General features: G+C 35.8%; 1 protein-coding gene and 1 pseudogene across 1 annotated transcript; both read right to left on the reverse strand.

Annotated features, from left to right (window-relative positions):
• Positions 1 to 13: 13 nt before the first annotated feature.
• On the reverse strand, positions 14 to 4,419 carry LOC125220674 (annotated as a pseudogene).
• Positions 4,420 to 5,224: 805 nt separating this feature from the next.
• Positions 5,225 to 27,593, reverse strand: LOC125223701 (callose synthase 9). The gene is made up of 53 exons (XM_048126964.1): positions 27,444 to 27,593; positions 27,272 to 27,355; positions 26,751 to 26,952; positions 25,792 to 25,889; positions 25,401 to 25,564; positions 25,117 to 25,240; positions 24,630 to 24,740; positions 24,423 to 24,548; positions 24,148 to 24,237; positions 22,820 to 22,917; positions 22,557 to 22,674; positions 21,456 to 21,581; positions 21,237 to 21,313; positions 21,074 to 21,152; positions 20,462 to 20,584; positions 19,782 to 19,884; positions 19,545 to 19,668; positions 19,247 to 19,436; positions 19,099 to 19,151; positions 17,979 to 18,039; positions 17,806 to 17,887; positions 17,223 to 17,272; positions 16,905 to 16,991; positions 16,615 to 16,700; positions 16,454 to 16,484; positions 15,530 to 15,624; positions 15,356 to 15,437; positions 15,064 to 15,248; positions 14,849 to 14,969; positions 14,444 to 14,541; positions 14,259 to 14,349; positions 14,001 to 14,161; positions 13,812 to 13,921; positions 13,293 to 13,427; positions 12,471 to 12,539; positions 12,193 to 12,370; positions 11,760 to 11,874; positions 10,413 to 10,532; positions 9,880 to 9,995; positions 9,717 to 9,800; positions 9,525 to 9,637; positions 9,149 to 9,201; positions 8,866 to 9,042; positions 8,629 to 8,676; positions 8,004 to 8,162; positions 7,460 to 7,573; positions 7,288 to 7,376; positions 7,056 to 7,214; positions 6,873 to 6,975; positions 6,514 to 6,633; positions 6,099 to 6,149; positions 5,833 to 6,015; positions 5,225 to 5,732 (listed from the first exon to the last, which is right to left on the reverse strand). The coding sequence occupies exons 3-53, from the start codon at positions 26,947 to 26,949 to the stop codon at positions 5,496 to 5,498; spliced, it is 5,766 nt and encodes a 1,921-aa protein (XP_047982921.1). The 5' UTR covers positions 26,950 to 26,952; positions 27,272 to 27,355; positions 27,444 to 27,593; the 3' UTR covers positions 5,225 to 5,495.
• Positions 27,594 to 27,787: the final 194 nt, after the last annotated feature.

Genomic DNA, 27,787 nt, shown 5'->3' on the forward strand with positions numbered 1-27,787 from the left:
AATATAGGTGAGGCTAATTTTTTTGTAATCTAATGGCATTATCATAATCTAGTGGAAAATGATTGGTTAACCCTGGGGTAATCAAGGCTGTTACCCTAAACAACTTCATAAACCATCCTTCTTTGTACTCCTCCCCTCTTGTCCAAGGTAATATAAAACCTCGAATAAGCTCATAAAACGCGCTCAAAACCTTGGGTAGAACGTAGAGCAACGAGAAGTAGTCCTCGTCGAGCTCCTCCTCAAGAACCTGCTCGTTACAAACACAAAAACCTATGTTATGTCACAAGATTGGAATACCAAAATGCAACTAATTGGCTAGCCGCATAGACTATTCTTTTTCGACCAAAAAAAAAGACTTCGTTGGACTCATTGGTTGACACGGGCTCCAATTGAGTCATTTTTAGCACATGATCGGTCCAGGCCCGTTAGAAACCCAAATCATGCGAAGCTCGGCAGGATCGGCCCAAATAAGGTCCACTACCATAAAAACTACTCCGAACTCCCACTTTAAGTCCCTCAAATATAATTACAATAAGACAAATATAATATGTATATATTTTTTAATAAATATTACTAGTATTCATATAATGCTAAAAATCATCCAATAATATATTAAACACAATAGAAAAAATAATCTATAAACAGATTAACCCTTTAATTGACTTTATAGAGCTTAATAAAATATTAAAAAACACATAAAAATTTCATAAAATGCATAATTTCCTGTGCAGCCCATCCGGACCCCACCGACATAACAAAAGAGTTTGAGTTGGGCCCAGATTTATATACAAAGCCCAGTCCAACCTGAACCACTTCAACCATGGGCTCGGGCCCAGCCAACCCTAGCCCAACCTTTTTGTTACTTTATGAAATAAATGAACAAGAACGCTGACCTGGCCCCTGTAGTAGCAATTGAAGTAGAAGCAAGGCCCAAAATGCTTGAATCATAAGGCAACCTAGGCACCATATCATTGCTATACACATACCTAAAATACTTTATACCATACACCTTCATTTTTTGCTTCATGTACTCCCCAAATTGCTCATTCCCCACCCTTGGCTGCCCAAATGTGTACACTCCTTCCATCCTCCTCAGCAAAAATTCCTCGGCCAAAACGGCGGTCGCCAAAATTGCTAGCGCCCCACCGAGGCTATGGCCGGTCAATATGAATTTCGCATCATTGTTTTCGTGGATTAGGGTTTTGAGCCTCTCACGAAGGGCGTAGTAGGCGAATGATTTTGGGGCCTGTTTGGGCCAGCCTGCGGGTTTCTGGAGGCCGAGGGCCTTCATGAAGCCGCCGTGGATCTTGCCGGCGCCTGGGAACTCATACCAGGAGACGTCGATGTCGGTGCGCCATGCATCGGTGGCGAATGGCTCCGTGCCTCTGAATGCTATCACGATTCGATTTTTGTCTCGGAACATGAGAGCATATGTTGACCTCACTTCTTGAAAATCTTCAAAATTCATCCATGAAAATGTTTGAAGATTTTTTTTGTTTGAAAAAATTAATTGAGAGAATATGTTAAGTCCAAACAGCTATTAAACTAAATATAATAAAAGTGAAATTCTCTTAATGCCACTACATGAATGATGCATACACATTATAAGTGATTTATGTAGTACTACTAGCATTTTATCATAGACATGAATTGTTACTCCTTCTTAGTTCTTACTTTGATCAACTAAAAGACTATATTGAGTAATTAATTTGAAGATTCTCTTTCTATTTATTTAGTATCCTTAATTTCTTATACTACATTTAGGGGTGGGAATTCGGTCGGTTCGGTCGGAACCGAACCGATTAGTCGGTTAACAGACTCCCATTTTTTCCGAAATTCAGAATCGAAACCAAACCCTTTGTCGGTTCGGTTCCTCAAAGAACCGATCGGTTCGGTCTTCGGTTCCAACGTAGGAACCGAATTCAAGTGCAATACATTACATTAAGTAATAAGTCGTGAAATCAAAAGGACAAAAACCATGATTCCATTCCGTTATAAAAAACAAATTCCAACAAAGTTTACAAAACTAGGTCCAAAACCAATATAAACCAACATCATTCATCACACTAATTTTTACTTTTCTAAAACAATAATAATAAAACTAAAATAAATATATAAAAATTAAATATTTAGAAAATAACGGTTATTCGGTTCTAACCTTTCGGTTCTCGGTTATAACTGGAACGGAGATTAGCTTAAACTTAATAACCGGAACAGAACCTTAACCTTATTTTTTCGGTTCTCGGTTAATCGAGAACCGAAAAAATAAGGTTCGGTTCTCGGTTAACCAAGAACCGAGAACCGTTTCCCCAGGCCTAACTACATTAATGTAACCTAAACCGAGAACCGAAAAAATAAGGTTCGGTTCTTGGTTAACCAAGAACCGAGAACCGTTTCCCCAGGCCTAACTACATTAATGTAACCTAAAAGCATCTTTTGTCCAAGTTAACACTTGTTTCTGATATGCATAATTTATTAGATCATCAGAAAAATTATACTAAAATTTAATCAAATTATTGTCTAAATCACAACTTTAAAAATCAACAAACAAATTTAGTTAATTATTATCAACATCTAGTGTTGACAGTTGTTTAAGATTAGGGCTGGGGAAAAATACCGAAACACCGAAATACCGGCCTTATCGTACCGAAAAAATACCGAAAATACCGAATTTTTAGTATAACGTGACTTTCGGTACGGTATGATACCATACCGAAAGATTCCGGTAAGGTAACGGTATGAATTTTTAAATACCGCGGTATGCCGCTGTATACCGAAATTCGGTATATACCGTAAATTAAGGTATATACCATAAACTAAGGTATATACCACAAAAATATAAACACAATTATATATAAAATATATTTTATATATTTTTAAATTATAAAATCTATTGTGAAATATAAATATAATTATGAATAAATTATATTTAATTTATTTTTAAAATTATAAAATATAAATAATATTCTAAAAACTCTAATTTTCTATTTTAATTGATGTTGAAAGTCAGGTATACCGCAAAAGTAAGGTATACCGAACTTCGGTATGATATACCGAAAATGAGGTACGGTATCGGTATGGAAATTCGTCATACCGAAAATAAAGTATACCGAAGTTCGGTATACCGAAAACTTTGGTAAGGTAAAGGTATGACTTTTTCGCATACCATATTTATGGTAAGGTATACGGTATGGTGGTTTCGGTAAGGTATACCGTACCTACCCACCCCTATTTAAGATCATATTAATAAACGTCCCTACCTTTTTGAAAATAATAATAAGTTTATTTCATAAATTGCTACGTAATAGTAAATCTTAAATGTCATCTTCTCACCATTCCAAAAATTGAACAAACCAATAAATTCCATCTGCACCAAATCAAATAACAAAATTTAGTGTGTTTCATTTTATATAGGAGAAAATTAAAGAGATTAACTACGTAAAAAGCAACCTGCCAATGGTGCGTGACAATATTTTGAGTAAATGATTCAATTTTATACGACAATTTGGAAGCCATTATTGCGATGATTTGCAAAGCTTTGTTTCCATAATAATGTCTCTTCAAATCCCATCTTTTGTCAATATTACCAACCATTGATGTGAAGTCTACGAAGTTTGATCAAATTATAGTTAATTACGTAAAAATTTAAAAACCCAATTCGCCTCAATTTAAATAGGACGTTTCTTTTTGTAGCGTAATTTAAAAAAGGAACTCCTTAATTAGTTAGTTAATTTAGTGAATAAGAGAAAAATAGAGATTAAAAGGATTGATTTTTCTCCAAAGAAAAAATAACTTATTTAACTTGAAACATCAAATATGAATCGAGTAACTTGGTGATACTCGAGAAGATATTGTTTCTAAATCTTATGTAGTAGTAGTAGTATTTATTTAATTTTTAAGATTTACAAAATAAAATTTCTAAATTATACTAAAAATAAAAACAAGTGAATTTGTAATTATTTGGTATTTAATTATAAGAAAAATATGATAAAAATTTAATTTTAATTAATAGTAAGAAAAATAAATTTGTGGTGCAAATAATGGCCCGCAATTCTCCGTTTTCAAAATTTTCGAGACCGATCAGAATTTAACCAAACTTCGTAATTCAATTGAAGCTGTGAAAATGTTGAAGAAGAAGCGGCGGCAGCCACCGTTGAACGCCGGATAGTTGAGGAATAGCTCGACTGCGGCACCGATCGCCGCCACGGGCTTCTTCAGGTAGAGAAAGGCTTTTTGAAACAGCAGAGAGATGAAAACAATCCATCTGTATCGAAATCCATCTTCTCCAATCTGAGTGTTGCAAAAATCTGTATTCTCTAAATCATTTGAATGCGGAAATCTAAAGCAGTCAAACCAAGTGGCAGCTTCTGCTCTCAGAAAAAGATAGTTATTGCCTTTTGGAGAAGTAGTTGAATTCATTATCATCATCACCCGTTGTTGTAGTTTTAGATTGGAAGAAAATATTCTGGAATAAGGCTTGGACTTTTTGTATTTTATATCGGTGGTTACCTGGAAATATAGGTTTGTAACTGATTAAAATAAATTTGATGTGGATATATTCCGTTTGTTCGCTAATGCACGTCTTACTTTTGTTAAGAATGTGGATGGAACAGTTAATGGTATATGGATTCCACTATTTTATACCAGGATTAAATGTCTCACTTTGATTTGATCCGGTTTTAAGAAATGCAAACTAAAATATGAGTTATATTTCTACTAGGAGAATTATTTTATGATAAAATATCAGTGGAATGAGTTAATTCACTTGCTATATATAGTAATTGTGAAATCATAATTAAATAGCAATACGGGAAATTTTATGGCAGAAATAGAGCATACTATTAGTTTTTAGTAAAACGTGAAATGAGAGTAATAACGACATTGGCGATTCGAAGGAGTAGTTTAAGGGGCTTAAACCCCTACTAAATTTATATTTAATTCTTTTTCATAGTATAAAATATTTATTTTAAATTTATATTGTTTTTCATAACCCCTTATCAATAAGCTAAGTTACCTAAAATGTACTTTGAAATAAAATTTACAAAACATAACCATTCCAACGACTTTTTGAGCTAGCAAAGAAAATACTCTTTAGGATTATTAGAAGGATGAAGACTTTCTATAAAGTTATTTGCAATAATTTACTGTATTTAAACCCACATTAAACAGTTTTCTTTATTAAAGTGACATAAATACATACAATTTGTAAATATGAGTCTAAATATCGAATTAAACACATCTTATGATGGCATGTATTTATAGAAAATGCATCTCTTTGTAAGATGAATACAACACCAGAATGCGAACTTCATTCCCAGACCACTCAACCAAGTCTGAGATAATTTAATGTGTAATAATTGTATCATGTAGCTAAGACCACCAACTACACAACATAAATCAAGATTCAAATAATAGATAAATATATCAGAAAACTAATTGAAAGTTGGGGGACAAAAAAAGGGCATTGTGCTACATTACATACAAAACTTGTGTAATTAAATACCGGTGTTCGGGTTGTTCCCAGCAAGGATAAGCGAGATCTCAAGACCGCGACTGAATGCTTGGTTGAACATAAGCCTGGTTTGAAATGTTGATGCGAATGGGAACCATGAAGATAACGCAATAGGGATGAAGATCAGGATCCCCATTGTAGCATCATATAAACGAGCAATTGATCGTATTGACTTCCATAGTCCCATTTTCTTCACTACAGGCTTCCAAGCGCAAGCAATCTGCATGTGATTGTTCGAAAAGGAAGTGTGATCACACCAAGATTATCAACAAGCACGAACCAAGTAACTCGATTCACACATAAGCAAAGAGAAAACTTACAGAAAGAATTCCCCATCCAGTGGGCAGAAAAGCCAAGATACAGGCAAATATATCGCTGATGGAGAGAGAAGTCAATACAACGGCAACAGATACCCCAGCCACGGCCAGTAAAAATGCAAGTCCTTGGACAAAACGCAGCACCAACTGAAAATTGACTGATATCTTCTGACTGAAGGTGAATACCTGTGGAGTTGATAAAGAAAGAGAGTTGGTTGACCATATGTAAGGAAAAAGGTTGCTCAAAATCATAGTATTCGAAACCTAACCTTGAACAGAACTATAAGCACTGCAAACACTATCCATGAAAATCCATATACCTGAACAAAAACAAAATATCAAAGCAAATACTATTCAGTTCTCATTTATTCCATATCAGATTCATACAGTAAAAGAGAAACATAGCTTTAGATAGTAGCCTAAATAATTTAGGCATTGCTATGTAAGTAAGGATGCTCATAAATGATTATTCTGATTATTGTTAACCAGTGTTTAGTCTGAAGTAGTAAGGAGAAATAGATAGCTCAATTAGTAAACCACATGTTGATCATGTGATGCATCCCCAAAGGCAGCAATTATGTTTTACTAGAATAATGCATCAGTCAAAACATCGAGGTTCCCGACCACAATCCACAAAACCATGACAAAGAGCAGATTTCTTTCATTCACAAACAAGATATTTACCGTTAATGATCTGTCATCTCCCTGGACATTCAACTTGTAAACAATACCATACTGGAAGATGAAAAATCGTAGGCTCAGTATCGTTTCCATGACTCGGCCACTGAAGTTTCGCATGTGAGACTGTACCAATTGTAAAATGTCAATACACTAATATGGGAGCTCAAACAAATCTATAAAAAAACCCAAAATAAAGCTATAAAATGGAGGAACAGTAAAATTAAAGAGTGCTTTGTGTTCTTTTTGAATCATTGTCAGTCACATATTAGCAATCGCTAAACTATCACTCCCAATTAACGTTTGAAGAGCGATCATTATCAAGTCAAGACGGAATAAACAGTCATGAACAATTACAATCATACCAGTTCTTCATCCCACCAAGCCTCCCAGCTTTCTTGTCCTTTCACTCCAATTCCACCTCTGTACAGAAGCCAGTTTGTCCAATCTCGAAAATCTTCAACAGTCCTATTGATTGCAAGTGGGTTATACTTGAACCAGGCAGACTAAGAGGCAGCAGATAGAAAACATAAGGAAAAGAAACTTACTTCTGCCACTCGAATCCAGATGGATTGAACAAATATGGAGCAAACAGCCATGAAATAGCCAGAAACCAACTGCTAACGGTGAGAAGAATATATGCCAGAGCACCACCCTCATTGTACCCATATGAAAGGTATACCACCAACAGGAGCACAATTTCCAGTCTGAAAAAATGATGAAGTTAAAAGTTATACATACACATGTACAATATGAGGGGTGGTGAGGAGAGAGAGATACCCTTTGACAAAATGACTTCGTGAGTATAGCCTGTAATTTTCACTAAACTTTATGTGGCGAACAACAAATCCTCTACCAGTTGCTTGATACTGCAAAAAAGGTTAGTACTTTCTTAGCAATTTCAAACATATGATTCACCATTCGCAGGAAAGGAAGGATTAGATTAGCATACCCTTGCACCACCATGAAGAATAGTACGGCCGAAGTAATGCGTCCTAGTGCCCAGTGAGAATGTGAAGTAGACAGTAGATAGCTGAAACTGCATGGTGACGAAACTAACCATGGCCTGTACGACAAAAGTGGGAGACAGCACAAAAAATAAATTAAACATCGGAAGTAAACAACTTTCACATCACCTAGAAATAGTAAAAGAACATATGACACAATTTTAGTGTAACTCTGCATATCCATCTTCGTAACTCAACAATGCAACAATGGTTCTATTACTAATTGACCACAAGAGGATTTCAATTAACTGAAATCTCTACTAATCAAATTTGTAAGCAGAAGAAGTTTGGCTTGACTAAAGGATCTTTAGAACTAAATTATTGGTTAATCACATTTTAGATAATACTTGAAGCTGAAGAATCTACTAAATTGAGTATTATGAGACAAAATTTCTTCAGACATCAATGGGTAGTCGATTGAGAATGCCGTAAAGATATATATAAAGAATTTCAGGAATAACCATAGGGGAAGAGTGAGAACAGACTTACCCTTAGAAAGCCCTGTTCCAATATGAAGCATAAAATCATTGGCAATGCCGTAAAGATACCAATCTGGAAAAGAAACTGTGCATTCAGAGCTGCTGTGAGAGCTTTATTCCCCAATATATCAGCTCTGGTTTGTACAGCTTCTCCAACCCCAGATAATGCCTTGAAAGGTTACAACAAATATTAGGTAAAACTGGCAAACTCAGTGAATATTAATGCATGATAAATATGGTATCTAAGCTAATTCAGTGACATCCTAAACTATCAAAAAGTAGTTCCCAAACCCTAAACCTCGCAGGAGGATATGGTGAAATCAAAATGAGGGAAGGTTTGGAGGACCGGTTAAAATCACTCGGTTTTCATTTGGTGGTGGTAGGAGTACCTACGTGGGACATGGATGGCGGTTTTCCATCAAGTTACCAGGACTCCTAATACAAGATATGGAAGGATATAAAAATGTATGATAACAGTGCTCTCCTGTCCCTTTCCCTTAAGGTAAATGGGAAAAGGACAACATCCATATTTGTTCATGTCCCTAGTGGACTTTCGCACAATGCTTATAAGAATCTAGAACAGAAGAATTCAATGAACTCCAAATTATCGTGAAGTATTAAGAGCATAAGCTTACCAAATATACCCTCCCATAGAGAAAAGCATACACAGTAAGCACTGTCAGCTGCATGTAGAATTAAATGAATAATGTTAAGTATCATAGAGACGCAATAAAGGTATAGTAGCAGAAAATACACAAAAAGAAAGACAAGGAGTGGGAAAAACAGAAGCACCCAAAGTAATTAGACACAGAAAGAAAGACATAAAGAAAAAAAATTCAGGAAAACCATTTGCTGCTATATGGAAAGCTAACCATGGTACAGAAGTAGTATCCAACAGTCGTGAAGTAGAAGGAGAGCATCCTAAAAAAATCAAAAAGCTGCCCAAGCCTGTAAACATCCCTGCTAAGAACTTGTTCACCATTGCCTCCAGCAACCTTGCCCTCAAAAACAGCAATCTGATTGAGCCCAACATCCCGCCCCTTGCCAACCTGTAGAGAACTCATTTAGCCAATTTTAAACCCTCAAACTTATCTATTTACCCTCCGTCACCCCACCACTCTCTACAGCATGATTTTGAGCATTGCAAGAGTGTACCTGAATGTATTCATGGTGAGTAACATTTCCCTGGCGTAAAGTTGTGTTGAAACCTACATTTTATCAACTTCAGCTTCAGAAAAGATAAACAGGAAAATCATGACAAACTCCATCAGATGCTCCATTTGTTACAAACTTCTTAGATTGGTTGATATGTAGAAAGTTATAATGAGACATGTCATTAAATCAGTACTATTTATGACTCTTTGAGTGCCAATGCAGGAACAATTCCAAAATAAAGCAGTGTGGCAGTTGGGAGGTGGATTTCTCGACACCTCTTTCAAAATGTACTCAGTAATTCTATTTTAATGAGATTTTTTATAATCAATTAAGGAACATGGCGATGCATGCAACAGATCTGTTTAAACAGCAATACCTGAAAAAATATCTTCACTTATATTAATTACGCGAGATGCCTTGCTGATCCCACCCCTTGTGATATGGAAAACTCTATCAAATACATCTGGATGACCATAATGCATGCGGACCCTGACAATTGCCCGAATATCAGCATTAACTATATCTTGTAAAAGTAACATCATTGGCATTTCATATCAGGTATACTCACTTCAATGGATTTGCCAGAACACGCTGACCAAGCGTGACAAAGCTAGATTCTTGATTGGACATGAATGATGCCAATGAAGACACACTGCATGAGTAAGCTAAGAAGTTATGCATATCTGAAACATACATAGAACAAAAATTGTGTATACGTAACATCTAAATACCTTCCAGTAAATACATGCTCCCTCACACCTAGAATAGTAGGGGAACGTAATCCATGATCACAGTTTAACTCTTCAAGAAGATTTCTCATCTTTAAAGCTTCCTCGAAATAGTTGTCCTGAGAGAAGTGGCATACATGAAAGTGGTGAAAATATTTACTCATCACAAGTTCAAGGAATGCACCAGAGAAAACATAGTGGATATAATAAAAGGGAATAATGATGCAAAGCAAAAGTCACAGGAAAAATATTTACTTATCACAAGTTCAGAAACATATACAATATACTCTTGGAGGTCTAATTATTTTAATATATATAACCAGGATTTAGTGCATTGAACTATCAAAATCTGTAAAACTGGGATACGTATCCACTTTGATTGAAGAGATGCAAGGAAGCAATGTACAAAGTGATATTTTTGCCAGCATTACAATATTCTTAAACTCAAGATCAAAAGTTATGAGGGTCAATGGAAGAATGCATTGGCAGAGAATTTTAATTTGAGATCATGTAGCACATTAATATATAATTCAAACCTGATTCATGTCAATTGTCTGAACAGCATTCCCACGAGTGAACACAACAGCATGATTCTGATTTTCAGGTTTCCCTTCACCGATTTTGGGATTTCCTGGTAGCTTTATTGAATAGATTTCCTGCAAGGATTGTGAGTTAATTTTTATAGCTCAATATAAAAAGACTCAAAATGACAACTGAGCAAGGGTATTCGACAAAGTATTCGACAAAGTACACTTTATTTAAGAACAAAAGAGCACTGTATGAAGCAAGCGGGGAAAGCAGGGCCTGATCAGAAGCTAATATGATTAGTTGTGTGAATGGCCGATAAAATACTCTCTCCATCCCATTATAAGTGACTTGTTACTTTTGTGCACGTAGATTAAGTTGTGTTTTGTGTTAAAAGTGGTACGGCTCCACTAGCCTTGACCATATTTTGTGCTTAAAAAGGTTCACTTTTTGGAATGAGCCACTAAAGTGGGCAGTCTAAAAAGGACTACGAGCCACTTAAAATGTGACAGAGGGAATAAACGAGTTCCAGTGGGGCGTAACCTGTTATAGGTTTCATCCCGGGATTCAGTTCTTACTGAAACTGCAAAGAAGCTAACATATTTTCCACTTGTGGCATGATACAAAACAATGTACAAGTGTCTCAGTCTCCAAGTTGGTGTGTTTTGTGTAGGTGCGATTCTGAAGACCCACATCGCATTTTAATTTTCTTGCGTTATTCCGACAAAAGTTCTGGTATAGGGTATTAATGGAGATGGGGTTGTTCTCGCCGTTTTGAATACACCCCATTAACTATGTTCTAAAGACCTTGCAAACTTCATTCAGAAAGGGATAAATTGTATTGTGGAACAATTGTTCCAACACTATGTTGGTCTATTTGGTTAGAAAGAAATGGGAGGGTAGTCAAAATCTAGACGTATCACTAATTATGTTTGGGAATCACGGTGTTTTTTTATTTGGTATCCCCGTCCCCTTAGTGATCATATTTTCTTAATTATTTGTTCCTATCCAAAGAACCAACAAGTCAACAAGTAGAAGTCAATTTTTTGTATGCATAGCAAAAGTGGGAGTGATCAAATCCACATAACATCAATGAACACAATGGTTCAACAACAAGCACCATTTCAATGATGAGCGCATAGCAAAAGAATGGATGTAGATAACATCCACCCAAGTGGTGAGTGACGTGACACAAGCAACTCCAAGAACCAATAAAAGCTGAAACCAACAATTGTCACACTTCAGCTCTTCTTATATATACACTAGTTTAATTCAGTATCAGAACCAATCATAAGAAACATCACTTTAAAAATTTACCACGAGAATTGTAAAAAAATAAAAGAGATAATCATACAAACCTTGTCTTTTCCATTGATATCTCCCTTCACAAGTTTTGAGAAATATTCTGTGTGCACTCTCCCCTCCTTCAGAGATTCAACCTCATCTATGAAAGCAACTCGAAGAGCTTCATTTCTGTTTTCAGAATGTAGACAATGAGAAAGAAAATTGCAAGGTAGAGAGAGCTATCAGCTGAAGCAATCCGTACACATCTAATTCAATTGCCCAAAATAAATTCTAATTCGAACTGGAGTCTTAGTGCGCTTTTGATCTAGAAGAGTGTACATCAATGCTTTTATCTATTCACCCCAAATATCAACTGTTTAATTTTCATAAGGTAAGCATCAACTCTAACAGTAGCTATCCCTAATTAATTAGACTCTAATAGGAACTCAGCATTCTGTAATTTAAAGCACAACCCCTTAGCTAAAATATTTAACATAATAACAGAACCTTTGCATTAACATAGCAATATCTGCAGCTTCCGGCTTCTGGTCTTCCTTTTGCTTTCCATATATTTGACATGTAACAACATATGTGAACTTGAGATCAGCTTGAGCTCTGGCCTCTGGAGACAACTCAAAACCTTGAACATCAGCTGTTTCATTTCCGATAATGCCAGCTTCGACATCTGAGATTCAGTGACTTATAAGACATAGGCATGGGAAGACGGGGAAAAAAGTAACTAAGAAACAAAAAGGAGTTACTAATTAATTATTAACAATGCAAACCTCCAGCTGACATGCGTTCTAGATAAGCCTGGAGCATCAAAGCTTTCCTGTAGTACATCATGCCCCGAACTGTTGATCAATGAGTAAGCGAGTGAGAAAGGATATGTGGAAGATAGAGTCATAGACATTAGCAATGCTTCAATATATAATACTACCTCCGTCCCTGAAAATTTGTCCCATTTTCCATTTCCATCTGTCCCCCAAAGTTTGTCCCATTTCACTTTTTACCATTTTTGGTAGTGGACCCCATATTCCACTAACTCATTCCTACTCACATTTTATCATAAAACTAATATATAAAAGTAGGACCCACAATCCACTAACTTTTTCAACTCACTTTCCATTACATTTCTTAAAACTCGTGCCGAGTCAAAGTGGGACAATATTTGGGGGACGGAGGTAGTAATTAGGAATCATCAGCAGGCCGGTTGGAGGGAAAAATTACAAGCATCCAATGGAGCAAACTCGCATATACAAGGAAGTATATTTCCTCAAGCTAGAAAATAACCATGCATGATCAGGTATAGATGTTTGACTGGTACAGGCAAGGAAAGGTAGCTATCTGAAACTTAAGGGACCTAAAATCTTGTCCTTTGGCTTTACTCTCAATTTCTATATATGTCCAAGTCTTCAAAGTTAAGAAACAGAAACAAATGACCTAAAATTACAAGACAAACTGAACCTCAACTCAACACATGCACTATTCCTTTCAAAGCAACGCTTCAGACGTGCACTACAAAATATATCAAATGACACAAGCCAGTTTTAACATTAAGCTGAAAACATCAAACACAGTCCAATAAGGAACTGCAGAAGACTCACCTGTTCTAGCCAGAGTTTGACCTCGATAAGAAGCCCAAAACCGGAGTTCTAAGATATGATTAGGATTATCACCGAGTTCCAACTCTGATGTAGTTTCATCACGTCCAATCCGAGCAAGGAAATTTTTCCATTCATCTGTATATGAAGATATGAATACTCCAGCAAATGAAAAATAAAATTCTGTTTTTTTATTAAGTTTATTTAACCTTTTTGTGTATGGGCAAAAGCAATTCCAATAGTTGTTAGCCTAAAGCACATACATACACACACAGAGTGGAACATATTAGACTTGGCATATACCCAAGAGGAACATAACTGGACTGTGAGTTTAAACACAGGGGCACAAACCAATAAGAGCAAGATACAGAGAAATAAACTTGCAAAAGGACTGCAGATAACTGTCCCCAGGGGCATCATCAACAAAATTGCCCCTTAACTCAAACACAAAGTCCAAGGGTCACAATAAAAGAACACACACTTGAAATGTCAAATATGGTAAACAAGAGAACCTGAACATACCTGGATATATCTTTTGGAGGTAAAACAAGGTTGTGATGCCATCTTCATTTTTCTTTAGGAGCTCTTGCATGCTGTAAAGCACGATCTCTGAGTAATATGGAGTGAACACACTGCACAACACAGGGAGAATCACATACATACTCATATGAAGCAACAGAGCCAAATAATTGAAGTTGCAAGAAGAAATACCTAAAAGATAGCATCTCTCGAACAGGCTTAGCTACAGGCATCTCCATAAATAGAGAATTAGTGAAAAACTGTAGCCGCCTTCTAGCCTCAAGATTTTTAGGAATATTTGCGGCAGAGTCTTTGATGGTAAGCAGAGAATACAATCTACTCACTTGTGCTTTCTACAGAGGTATTGAGTAGACAAACTCATAATATCACATATAATTTGACTGAGAACACACAGAGAGAGAGGAGGTATAGGTGCCAAAGAAAGCATACCAACTCAGCTTCTTTAGGCCACTTCAGTTTTTGAAACAGACGCCCTTCAGTCCGGGCTTTTGCCAGCATGTTCCATGTATCATAATTATCTCTACAGTTACAATAAGATTTATAATTTGGAGGGCAACACTCACACCATGGAAAGTGAAAAATAATGAAGAGAAGAATGCACCACTCATACAGACCTCATGTTGAAGGACAGGACATCCATTCGCATAACATCATATAGATCTAAAATAGCTTTAACAGCGCCTGCTTCAAGGTCAGGAGTTTGATCCTTTTTCTGCAAATAGATTTTAACCCTTAAAACAAGTTCAGGATGGAAAATCCAAGATAGTCCTTGCAAGTCACCATAAACAAGGAATACTCGCTACTCAACATTTAAAAGTTAATGTTTCCTGGTTAAGTTTGGAGTTGGTTGGCAGGTCTCAAATCATAACATATTTAAGGTCTTTGCTTTTTCAGATTTATCTAAAAAACTGGGCTTACATGCTAGGAATAAGATGGGTCATGATATTTCAGGGATGATTAGTTCCTTTAACTGTTTTATTTTTCTCCTTATGCAAAAATAAAAGGAAACTCCTAAATACCAATATTCCTAGGAGTGCAGTGACTTTCTGTATAACTAGCGGCAGTTTGTCCAGCTGAAGATCAACAAGGATATTCCTTTTCGCTATGCTCTCTTGGATGTCTTCATAAATTCTCGCAACCCTGCCATGTTCGCATGGGAGGCATTATATATGCCTTCATGAGAAATCTTGGAGCTCAGCCATAGAGGAAAACTTTAATATCAAAATAAACTTACCACTTCTTTCCTTCGTTATTTCCTTCATCATCCAATATTTCTGTAAGGATAAATTTGATACTATAAAAGCACTCCTCAACAGCATATTTCATGTAATCATCATCCCTTGAGATTCTTTCCCAAAGCTCTTCTTGAGAATCTTTGGTTTCTTTACTCTCTACAGCAATATCTTTTGCAAGGAATATCTACAATTATTTGCACAAAGAAGATAGCAGCAGATATTATAAAATCAAATAAATGCCAAACACATACCAATCAAAAGAAGTAAGAAAGACTAAGGACATCAGCAGACCTTGCTAGCTAGAAGAAAAAGCGGCCATTGGACAAGTGCAAGACTCCTTGAATTTTTGGGCATTTGAAGCAATTCCAATTCCCTATACAACACATAATAAGAGCAAAATGTAGAATGCGTCAAGCAATGTAAAACAATTGTAGATGGTACAATAGCTAGAACAGTAAAGCTCACAGATCGTCGATATAATCTTCCTCCCTCAGATTCCTTATAATTTCATTCCAAAATGGAGCAAATTGAGCAGCATCAGTTTTCTTCTTTTCCACAACCTTCAGTGAGACAAATAAAATAATTTCACAAGACAAATATAATAAGACCCAAATTTGAAGAATTTACAATACACATTCAACACTGACAGATGTTCAACAAATCAACAGGTTCGGTTGAAATGTACAACTCAATTCTGTAACTTCGTAAGTATTTCAATTTCACAACATCATATTGAAGAAACATGATTTTAATGGATCATATATCTGTAATATTATCTCAGAAGATTTTAGCATACTCTAATTTCAATCTTGGATGACATTAAGGATACATACCGGTAGGATTCCCAGCCTAACAGGATAAATTCAAGTATCATGAAAGAAGCATGGACGTAAACTTGTCAGAACTTATTCTAGATGAGAATAAAGAAGGAAACAATATCATGTACATTCACAGGTATAGCAAGCACTGATCAGCAACTAATGCAAGCCAATGCAAGTAACCCATAGCTCCATCTCTGCCTCTCTTGATTCTCACAGCTCAACCAAAATCCAGACATGATTATTTCTTTAGATTGTCATCCTCTACGGATATTTTTGACATCCAGGGTAGTTTTTTTGGTTTACTATTGATGGCAACAAGCAATAAAGGCTGCTAGCAACCAAAATATATGGGATACATCCATGTGAGACAAAAGAGAAACTTTTTATTTAGAAAAGGCCCAGCTTCGATGACCTATACCACAATCCCAGAGTTAGTAATATTTTATGCTGTGGGCAAAAGATGTTCAGTTTCCTTACATCTCTCAAAAGATTAATTGTGCAATCACTACTACAGATATGGTCATACAAATACAAGAGGCACTTTTTCTTTGTAGTGAGTTGAACTAACCTGACCAGATCCAGATGATTGCACAGATTCCCTGAAAAGAAAGGTACGGTTTAATTCCATTAAAAATACACCTTGCAAGTAGTAGAGGGTTCTGGCATAGTATTCAGTATTCCTTCTGATGTTCTTCTAGAAATAAAGGTTCAAGATGAAGGAGAAAGAACCTTTGTGGGGGCGGTATATGTAGAGTATTCATAAAAGCTGCAGGAAACTTTTCAAAAAGTTGCTGAACAGCATCCAGAGATCTAATCTGAAGTCAACAGGAAAAAGATAAACAAAGAGATAAAAGTGAATCGTGTATTGGAACCATCCAATAAGGAAAACGTATAATATAATAAATACATATTTTAAATTCACAGCAAAAAAATACACAAATATTTGATTATTAGAGAAGGATTCCTCCGGAATACTCAGAAATAGTGAAATATTTCTAAGCGCACAATAAACATCTTACCTCTCCAAGGCGATCTCTAGCACCCATCAGGAAACCCAATATAGCAGATACAATAGTGTAGAAAACTTGGAGATCCATTAGATAAATCTGCAACAGAAAGCAAAGGACAACATAGTCAAAAGTTTTGACTAGAATTAATAATTGAGAAAGAAGATAACTACCGAAGCCATCATTGAAATGCAATATAAATACTACAGAAATGAAATGTACAATTCAAAAACTAAATCTTGAGACTAGATACCACAAAGAACAGGAAAAATGTAGAAGAGCCTCATATTCAAGATCAGAAAAGACAATAAATAAATAATGCATACTTACGGCAACTACGGGGGCCCATAAGCTGAGAACCGTAAATGCGTTATGATTATCTACAAGTAGAGAGACATTAGCAATTTATTTGTAGAAAAAATGAACTATGAAAAAACAGCGTCAAATATTGGTGGATGTAATCACACATGAATCTCTGTTCATACAAAAGTAACCAAGCACATCAAAACAGTTAAAAATAACAAATGCATCCTGAAGAACTCAAACCTATATTCCACAACAAATAACACAAGAAAAAGGATCCAGGCCCAAAAAATATTACCATCAAAATAACTAGTAAAGGTGCAGCATCATTTCTACATTATTCAACAGTGTAAGATAAGTTTAGGGCCACCACAGCCTTTCTCAGTCCCAAGAGTAAGGGGGCACAAGGGCAAATGGTAAAAGAGAGAAAATAGAAGTAGTTTAATTCATCCAACTTTCAGATTTAAGGCCCAAAATGAGGAATGCACTCCAACAGTGCTCATGCAATCATCAAGTTTTGACTGCACTCCAATTCCCTCCAAGCAAACCAATTCCACATCAAAACAAACAGGAAATTTCCATGTGCATCAGCAATAAATTTGTGGCTTACTTTTTGACACGATATCATGCCAAGAGTATTGGTCAATGCGCAAGTTTACTAAGAACCTTGTTGGTTCTGCCAATGGATTAATCTGCAACGAGAAGCGAAAGTCAATGTTAATATAGATATAGAAAAACAATCAATTTTATGTAAATTTGCTTGAAAAAAAATTTAACACTTGCCAGTAAGAAATAAGCAAAAGAGAATTTGCATCCCAGCACAACCAACCAAAAGATCATGTATCTGAAATAAATACAAGAGTTAAGATAAAATGCTATCAGTACTAGACATGAAAGTAATCAACAACGCAGTAACACAAAGAGTTCTGTAAAAAACAACCAGTGCCATCAATGTGCAATAATTAGTCTCTAAGAAATGACTACTATATTTGAATGTAATTTCATAGCAGTAAAAATTCACACATTCAGGGAAGAAATTGTATCATGGTGATTTATATGATCAATTTAAGTAATGTTTTCATAAGCATTAAATAAGAGAAATGGCATGCTAAAATAAGACAATGACATATTTTGGTAATAGATGGGTTGAGATAACTGAGCCTACAATAATCATGTACACCATAAGATATCGGGAATCAACAGAAAAAGAATAAGCTGATTTCCAGGAGAACAAGTTTTCTTTGATAAATGAACTTTTAATATGAGAAGGTTTTGATTTTGAACAAGGAAAAACTCGGACCTACATCCTAATAGTTTGGTGATTCTAAAGGAAACAAAGACACTGTAACCAACTTTCCAGGTAGACAAACTAGGACAGAAGTTAATAACATTACTGCATACTATTGTTTACTGTCCAACTAAAAAATTACCCACGTGATTAAAAAGCTACAAACTGTATCAACTTTTAGGATGAAGAGAAGCTTAAAAACCTAACGGCCCGTAGCCAACCTCCATCAAATAAGCTCATTACTACACGCTTAAGAACCTCGCCTCACCGCGCTATCGTCATCTGTCACCTTTCTCAGCTTTTACTGCCCCAGGGGCTGACTCCGTCACGTAGTGCGATAAATTTATATCATCATACCATTGTCCCTCTACTGATTGCACAACGGATGCCGTCCCGTCCCCACCATGTGGACTTTCGTTTAGAATGGGTTGGGAAGAGAAGGGGTTGGGTAGAATTTATATATTGTTAAATTATTGGAGATATTGTTTGCTTTTGTTATAGTGCTTCAAAGAAGAGGCGTAACAGAAGTACCACAAATAGGCAACACATACAAAACATGCACAGAGGAAAGAGAAGAAGAAAGTTTCAAACAGACAAAAAAGGCAAGTGTAATACTTCAAGAAATCTGAAGCTCTTTCATACATGCCCCGGCCAACATAGTAATGTTCCTACACCACAACAGAAAGATAATTCAGAAATACAGCTTCAATACTATAACTAGGATTTCTTTATTTCATGCAAATACGCAATATGATATGTAAACCTGGTGCATCCACTTCATCCAACCAACCAGGGGCCAACTATTGCACCGATCTGACACACGGTGACATGCTGGGATGTGCAGCAAGACACTCAAGAAGAACTTTGCACCAGCAAAAATTAGAAGAACAATTACATAAAGTTTATAAACAACAGACGTGTTATTGTTATTACTCCTGTCTTCAAGAGCTTTCCTGAAATTATCGAAAAGAAAACAAAACTAATGAATTCAATTTACAGAACAGAAAAGAGTAAGAAGTACAGAAAAGGGGAAAGTAATCAGAAGTCTAGGATTTACATACACGTAAAGGAAACATATGAAAACTGATAACAAGGCATAGCTAAGAAAACGGAGGAAAATTCGGGTGACAGCAAGATGCCTTGATGTGGCGTACGCTCCATACATCATTACAATATCCAGAATACCTAAAGGACCAGAAAGCAAGAAAACAAATCAGGGGAAAAGTTTAGAATGAAACAACTCCAATGTAAGAAAACAGTAATTAAATAAAAACAATCAATCCCGGTTATTTATTTACTCTCAAAGAATTTCATCACAAAATATGTGGGGCCAACACTAAGAACTTCTCGAATGGTCTTGGAGTTGATATTTCCACGATTGAAAGCAATTATGGTAAGCCCCTGTGACAAAATAAGAGTGTAAAAGTTATTAAATTGAGCCATGCAGTGAAGAGCAATCTTGTCCCTGCAGACTGAAAAATGACCAAAATATGGAGAAAGAATTCTTCAAGCAAAAAGTGTATTAAATAAATGTAAAGATAATAACTGGTTCACGGCAGATTCTGAGGCAAGTGAAAAACACGATGAGCTGCCAATGAAGCAATGCTAGAAAATAAAAAAAAATTAAAAAAAACAATAATCGAGGATATACTATAAAGAATACTTGTTAGTCCACAAAGAAAGAATATCTTTTTCCCTATTCTTTCAAACAAACCCTCTTAGTTATTCTATTTTTATGCTTGGTAGAGGGAACAAGATTCCTATTAACACAGGCACTACTTTATATAAATCGAATTTATATCAATTTTTACTACTTAAACCACTGACTGGGCAACAATTCCATCTTCTCACTAAAACTGGATATCACCATCAATTTGCATCTTAAAATATTTTAGTTTCAAATAAGATGCATAATTAAGCATTTACCAAAAATCTGGAAAATGTCCAGTAGATTAAAGCTAAGGATTAAGTTGCAAACCTGAAACATCACAAAGAGGAATATCCATAGACGGTGAAAGCTGTGATAGAGATGAAGAAATGTCCTATGTTCAACAAAAGATGTTTTCCCACAGCGTTTGCCTCCCCCAGATTTCAGAACATTCTGCAAACAAAGAACAGAACATTAATTAGACAGTCACCCCTATACAACTTCTATAGGCGATATGATATGCAACCCTTGAGCCAGAGGGGTAAAAAATAAGTTACTAATTAATCTATGAAATGAAACATAAATTAATAGAAAACAATAATTCATTGACAAAGATATATCGAAACAAATTTCTCAGTTCAAACTTTTTTTGTACCAACATATACAAAGTACAAGTTGAGTGTGAAAGAGCTAGCAGTTGTAGGATGTGTCCGGATGTTAAGTGAACTATTCAATGGATTTTTATTAACACAAGCATAATAAAGGGTAACTCGTTAATGAAAAACTCATTACTAGTGGTTAGCAAATTATGACATGAATGCTAAGCCAACACTATCACAGAAGAGTTCAGTTGATGATAGAAGCAACCATAACCATTTAACATGTTTGAAATAAATTCCATGTCCTAAATCAATCCTGTAAGAATTTGCATACTTATTGTACCTTGGACCTCCGTGCTGGCTTCAGGAAAAACTTTGACGTCAGGTTCCAGGGCCAACGAAGATCAAAGCAGCTCAGTGACCTAGTGAACATGAATAATTTAACCAACAGATGTATCCACACTAAATGATGGAATAATAGCATATATTTCCAAAAGAAAACTTACCAGAAAAATTCATTAAAATCATCATAATTTCTCCAGGCTGAATGAGGCGCTCGCCCATTATCATTGTTCACGGCTTCCTAAGGATCAGAATAAAGATCAACTCAACAGTATCATACTCAAACATAACTATCCATAACAGAGTTCTAGCACCCAAGTTTAAATGACAACATATTTGTAACTGTTAACATGGAAAACATAACTCAAATAACTTGCACATACCGCACTTATGACCTCATAAAGAGGCAGTATGACTTGGTCAAGAAACGATACATCAGAACCAGAAACACAACTTTTAGCTGGCTGGGCAACCTGCTGTCGTAATACCTCTTCCAGCTCCTTACCCATCTGTTCAATAGATCCATTCATTCAGAGCAGGAAATTCAGGCTTGGAAGCTTTAGCTAGAACAGGTTTAAAGGGGATAGCACTAGTGATCGCATACAAAAGTTTAGACATTGTTTTATCAACTCAGACAAAGATGGCACCAAAAACAGAACATAAAACTTGTCTCTACGAAAGTTCAAAAAACTGAAGCAACACAAACAGGTCCAGCCTTCAAACAAGCTATACCCCACGGAAAACAACCTTTCATAACATTGTTAAACCTGCACCTCCATCACATTCATATCCACACTACGTGAAGTCCAGGTTAAATTTGTACAATAAAAAGGTCAATTACCTGTCAATACACAAACCGTACCTAAATTTTGATTTTTCAAAAATTCTACTCTTTACTGTCATAAAAAATATATGAACTTCAAAAAATTTTTAAGCACAAGTTCAAATCTTGTTGGCCAGTAGCCTGAAAGTTCCCATCATGAAACTCTATTTCTTTTTTCTTTTTTGTCAAAATCTAGATTCCTACACCACGTACAATTAAAAAGCTATAGTTAGGACTCATGCCAAATTCCCAAAAACTAGTTCATGTATTTTTGAAAAGAGTAAAGTTGTTTAAAAACAATAAAATTGGTTGTAGTTAGCTATTTTCAGACAATTAAACCAAAAAGATTAAATTGCAATTATAAAACAATAGAAGTCCCTCAGATCTGGGTTACAAGTGGCATCAAATGGGTCTGCATTAAGGGCAAGATCCCAACACAGGAACCAATTAATTGGAATGATCCAATATGAACAATAACCTAGAGGGTGGGTATATAGGTTGCCTGTGTAAACAAGACTCCACATAAAAAGAAGCCTATAACTTTTACTGTGTAGACTACGTAAATTATCAATAACAAGTGAGAGGCAAAGCAAACATAGTCAGAATCAACTCTTTAGCAAGAAAACCATAAGTATCAACAACAGTTAGCCAATATACTTACATTATGAAAAATGTAGCACAAGCATTCTGGCAGAAATCGAACATTTGCTGCTTCACCCCATATTAAGAAGTATAATGAAACAAAGAGCAACATCTTCTCTTTGCTAACAGCCTCCAAACTGCCCAAAAAAGGAAAAAAAGTTATTAAACCCAAATACCAATTTCATGAGAACTCCACACCAATAAGAGGCTGTGCTTGATTTATTCAAATTTCATTTCATTTACTAAGGGGCCATTTTTGTGATTTTCATAATACAAACATACTTGCTCCATACGGGTAATATTCCCAAGTAGTTGCACCATTTGATGTAGTTGTCCAGGGATTTCAAAAATACCCTCTGAGCAGCAGCCTCATCCAATATCTGTATCAAATTTATAAGCAGCTCATAAATGAAATTCCAAAATATAATGAAAATAAGCAATGCCTGAAAATAAGAGCCACTCAAACTAAAATGCTGTAGTAAAACAGACAGGTCAAGAGTTTAAGCACTTTATGACAGAAGTCACAGAACAATATAAATTTATCAAGATAGATGAACCATTACAAAGGGAAGAGTCGATTCTTAAAACTAGAGAAATATTAATTGAGGATAAAACCCCAATCCCTAACTAAATCTGATTCGAACATGGTTGTAGAACATTTGAAAGTCAACATACCGCCCTAAACATAATCCCACCCTAATTTCTTCTATGCATCCCTCCAGATATACGATGATATATCAACATAAAGCTTGGGCAATAACCCCCATAGTAGCTCGCCTACTTTCCAACAAAGCCTCTCAGGTTTAACAGAAACTAACCAGTGAGTGTACACAGCAAAAGCCTTGTATATCATAAAATTGAGAAAGGAGGGGTATCATATCTTCTGCTGATTCTTGAAACACATTAATTTGTGGAAAAGAAGTATATGAATGGCTTCTTTGAAGCTATCATAAGTATGAAGCTTTTCCAACATAAGAAAAATCATGAAAATCCCATACACTGGCACAAAAAACATCTGGAGCAAGTATAGAAGCCCTGGCAATAATATAATTGAGGCGTAAATTAACGGAAAAGGCAAAAATCCTAAGAAATGGAGGGGAAGAACCAATATCCCTTTTCAGTTTGAAAATATATTTTTAATAAACAAACCTTAAAAAGGAAACCAAAGATGCACCGCAATACCAGAACTCCTAGTAGATATAGTACAGCATAGGGAAGCACGAGTCACATATGATTCTATGGTGGTAGGGAGTTCTTATTGCATCCACATTTCACAATCCAGAGACATGTAACATCTCCCATCAAACCACTGAGCCCATCACCTAAACACTAAAGAAAAGAAAAGCTAAACTAAAAGAAAACCCAGAATCTAGTCTACACCTTTGATATCCCAGAGCATTAACTAAACAAGCTAAACTTAGACGGAAAAACAGCGCAGAGCAGAATGCAACTCATATTCTTGCAGTAGATTTTACATCCCACACTAAAATTCTTTAACACCTATTCACATATGATATTTTCTGTACTCCAAGAGAAGCCTTGAACTTAAACATCATAAGCTTGTAATTCTTATCTATATTTCTTGATTAAAAGAAAATCAAGAGACCTACAGGCTCTGGGTCTTCAGGAATTCGTAGCCGACTTTGCTCATTTGCAAGGAGATGAACAACTTGTTCTCGCTGATTTGAGACACTATCTTTCTGTAAAACAAAAACATAGCACGTAAATAAGGACCACATACTATCTCAATACAGGTGTAACAAGCACAAAGCTAGGCTATTATTTAATTCTGTTACAATTAATATACATTAAATGGGGATGAATGCAGACCAAAACAACAGCAAGGACAATCATCCTCCAAAACTAAAATAAATAGACGACTAACCTGAAAACCGAAAGTATACTGCAAAAAATCAAAAATATCTAGGCTTCTTGAAGGAGGAGGAGCAAATGTTCCAGGTAATTTTGGGAGGCCCCTGAAATACTTCAAAGATGAAACAGCTGCTTGTACCTGATGTTTTAATTAAGCATCCAAGCATCATTATTATACATGAAAACTAAAATCAACAAAATAGATACTAAACCAGATTACCTCTGGAAAAGAAGCAATAGGATTGGTTAGACTTGGAGCATCCAAAGGTATAATATTGTAAGGAAGCGTATCTTCTGCCATCGCTGCATCTGACTCTATAACACGTTTCAGCTGAAAGAAAATAGCCATAGAGTAAACTGATGTCTCACATATTAGTCAAACAAGACTATAGGAGTAGCAGACTAGCTACTCAAACCCCACGAATACAAAATAGAAATAAATGAATAGAGGGCATATAGAAGGACTCTCCATACTCTTTCATCAGTATAAGCAGTCAGAAAAAAAAATGGTCTTGAAACCCAAAAAAACTGAGGCTTTAAAATCAAATATATTCTGATTTATGAATGCTCCATATCCAGGGCATCACATGCACAAAAGAAAAGACAAAAATATGACTAATAGTTTACAAAATCAAATGGGTAAAGCACCCAATCCAACAAGAAATCATGCATGAAAAACAGTAAGAATAATTAAAAATATGTCAAACCTCTTCAGGAATTAAACTTTGAGCTTCTTCAGCAGAAACATCCTTGGTCAGCTGCCCTAAAACATTCCCAATAACCCTTAGAGTTGCCAGGACTCTTTTCCTTTTCACTGTTTTCCTCTCCAATCTAAGAAGAATTACGATGAAAAAGGAAATCCGAAATTAACTCAAGGAGATATGTAGATGTAATATGAGAAACGGAAGGTATAAAAGACTAATCGATCCTACAGCATCACATCAAAGTCTCTTATGAGAAAGGAAAAAATAGATCTAGTTGAAGAACATACTCTCCAAGGTTACCACTAAAGACACCTGACTGCCTCAACTCCATCTCCTCATCTCTCAGCCGGTCCACATTATTCTTCTGTCTGTACAGTTTATAAAATTCTCGTAACCGAGCAATATCCTGGGTTCTATCTATGCTTCCAGCCTCCTTCTTTGCTAGCTTTTGCTGAAAGATAGTCATAGACAGAAGCCAAATATACCTTAGGTATCTTGACAAAATATGCAGAAGTAGAAGTACAAATACAACATTGAAAATAGGGGTCACTGCAGTGGGATATGCGCTTGTTATGTACAGATCATCGGGTGATGCATATTAAACCAGTGAACCTTTTCACCTTGGAAATAGATTGCATTGATTGCAAAATGATTAGCACCTTTCATTGTAAAAAGTACCTTTATAACAGACATCAAACCGGTCTTGAACTGCAATACACCCCTGCCCTCACTATTTGGATCCAGATTTTGAGCCAAAGAATAAGCATGTTCACACACTGCAAGAAGTGGAAACAAGAGACCGGAGTGAGTATGAGACAAAAGCAAATGGAAAACATCCAGTTTTCTGACATGCAGGACACAATTTTCTAGCATTCACTTCTCACAAGTTAACAGTCATTGCAAGAACATGCCCATTCAGGGACTACAGGATTTTTCCAACATTAATATAAACCAGCAAACTTATAAGAATGAGTGTTATTATGTGATATGTTGTACTTTTTGGCCATGTTAAGAATGAGTGTTATTATGTGATATAATGTACTTTTTAATCACATTCACCGGACATAAAAAAGAGGAAAATATCCATAGGACAATATTTTCTGCAAAGTCCTAGTAACCTTACAGTACTTGTTTCATGCTTACAAGAAAATTGCAAGCAAAATTATCATTACATCTCATAACAAATCCAATCAGTGGGTTTGGTTTCAATTTCACAACTAAAACTTGTATCCAGTTCTAACCAACAAGCTAGTTCACTTAGTAAAGTGATGGTAGAATGTGAATTAGGACATGTAAACTGGGACATGAACTTGAGCTCACAAAGCAATCACATACTATTTCAGTATGCAATTCTCATTGTTCAATCTGTCTGTTCTATAGCTACTGCTTCAAAATAAAAGAAGTTAAACATGAGGATATAGTTGTGAATTGTAATATGTAGCTCATCTTCAAGGTATTTGAGTATAGGGATACCACATCACACTCTGGGGATAGTAAATCAGACACCTAAAACTTACAAAATCTCCCATAAGCTTCTAAGACAAAAACATACTCTAGAACGATACAGTTGTTTACTTATCCATGAAACAAAATAGAAAATATAAGGAAAACAAAGAAAACTAGGAGAGAGTACATACGAATTCTGGCTATATTCGGATCGTCATCTTGAATTTCATCTGCAGCCCTCAAAATGTCATCTATGTCCTTGTTTCCAAGCGAGGAAGGAACATTTGCAGCTAGACCAGTCTCCGGCTGTCGATACAAACCACCACCCAGTGCTCGGCCTCGAAGTGCCGCCCGAACCAACCGCTCCCACAAGTCCTCCACTCGAGACATCTCCTGAAAGACGTTGAAAAAGATACCGAAGCTAACCAGATCAAGTATGTGCCAAATTCCACGGTAAACTTTCTCTAATTCTACCAATCTTAACGAGAGCAAAAGCTACAATGTATCTGGAAAATCCCTAACTAGCAAGGAGACGATAAATTGGGCATTTACACTACATTTTCTGAAATTAATGCGTCCACATCACAATTGCTATTTCCACAGCTGTTTATACAGCAAACCAGTGACCAAATCATACAATCAGCAAAACTGGAATTCAACACAGAAAGCTGAAATGCTCAAATGCAAGAACATAACAAGTAATTGCGTTCACCTTGGCTGGATATCTCGCAGGGAGGTGACTGATAAGTCTAGCACGCGCTTCGAGGGCAGAAATGCTAGAATTTCGCGATAAAGTCTGTAGGGTTTAAGCGGTCGTGATTCAAAAAGCAGCTTGATTCTGATTCGGATATACTAATTTGAACAAAATCGGCGCGGTTGCTTACGATTTACGAAATTGATGGGCTTGAATTGGAAGGGTAGCTGATATTTTCAAGTAGAACGCGGACAGCAATCTCCCAATTTCTCTACTTTTCTTTTCAACTTCAACAATTTCAAAGACTCGGTCCGCATTTGCACGATCCTGTGAAATTTACGAAATGGAAACCTAATGAATAAGATTCCATATCCACGATATTTTACTAACATTTTTAAATCGAAATGTAATAAGTAAACAATTCAGTTTATTAGACTGATATTTAATTAAATTTCACCATTTGAAAACCAAAAAAAATTGGGGAAAATTTGGGTATTTAAGTGTTTGAGTAATACCGAAATCTCGATAAATATA

This window comes from Salvia hispanica, chromosome 4 (assembly GCF_023119035.1).
Source record: "Salvia hispanica cultivar TCC Black 2014 chromosome 4, UniMelb_Shisp_WGS_1.0, whole genome shotgun sequence".
NCBI lineage: Eukaryota > Viridiplantae > Streptophyta > Magnoliopsida > Lamiales > Lamiaceae > Salvia > Salvia hispanica.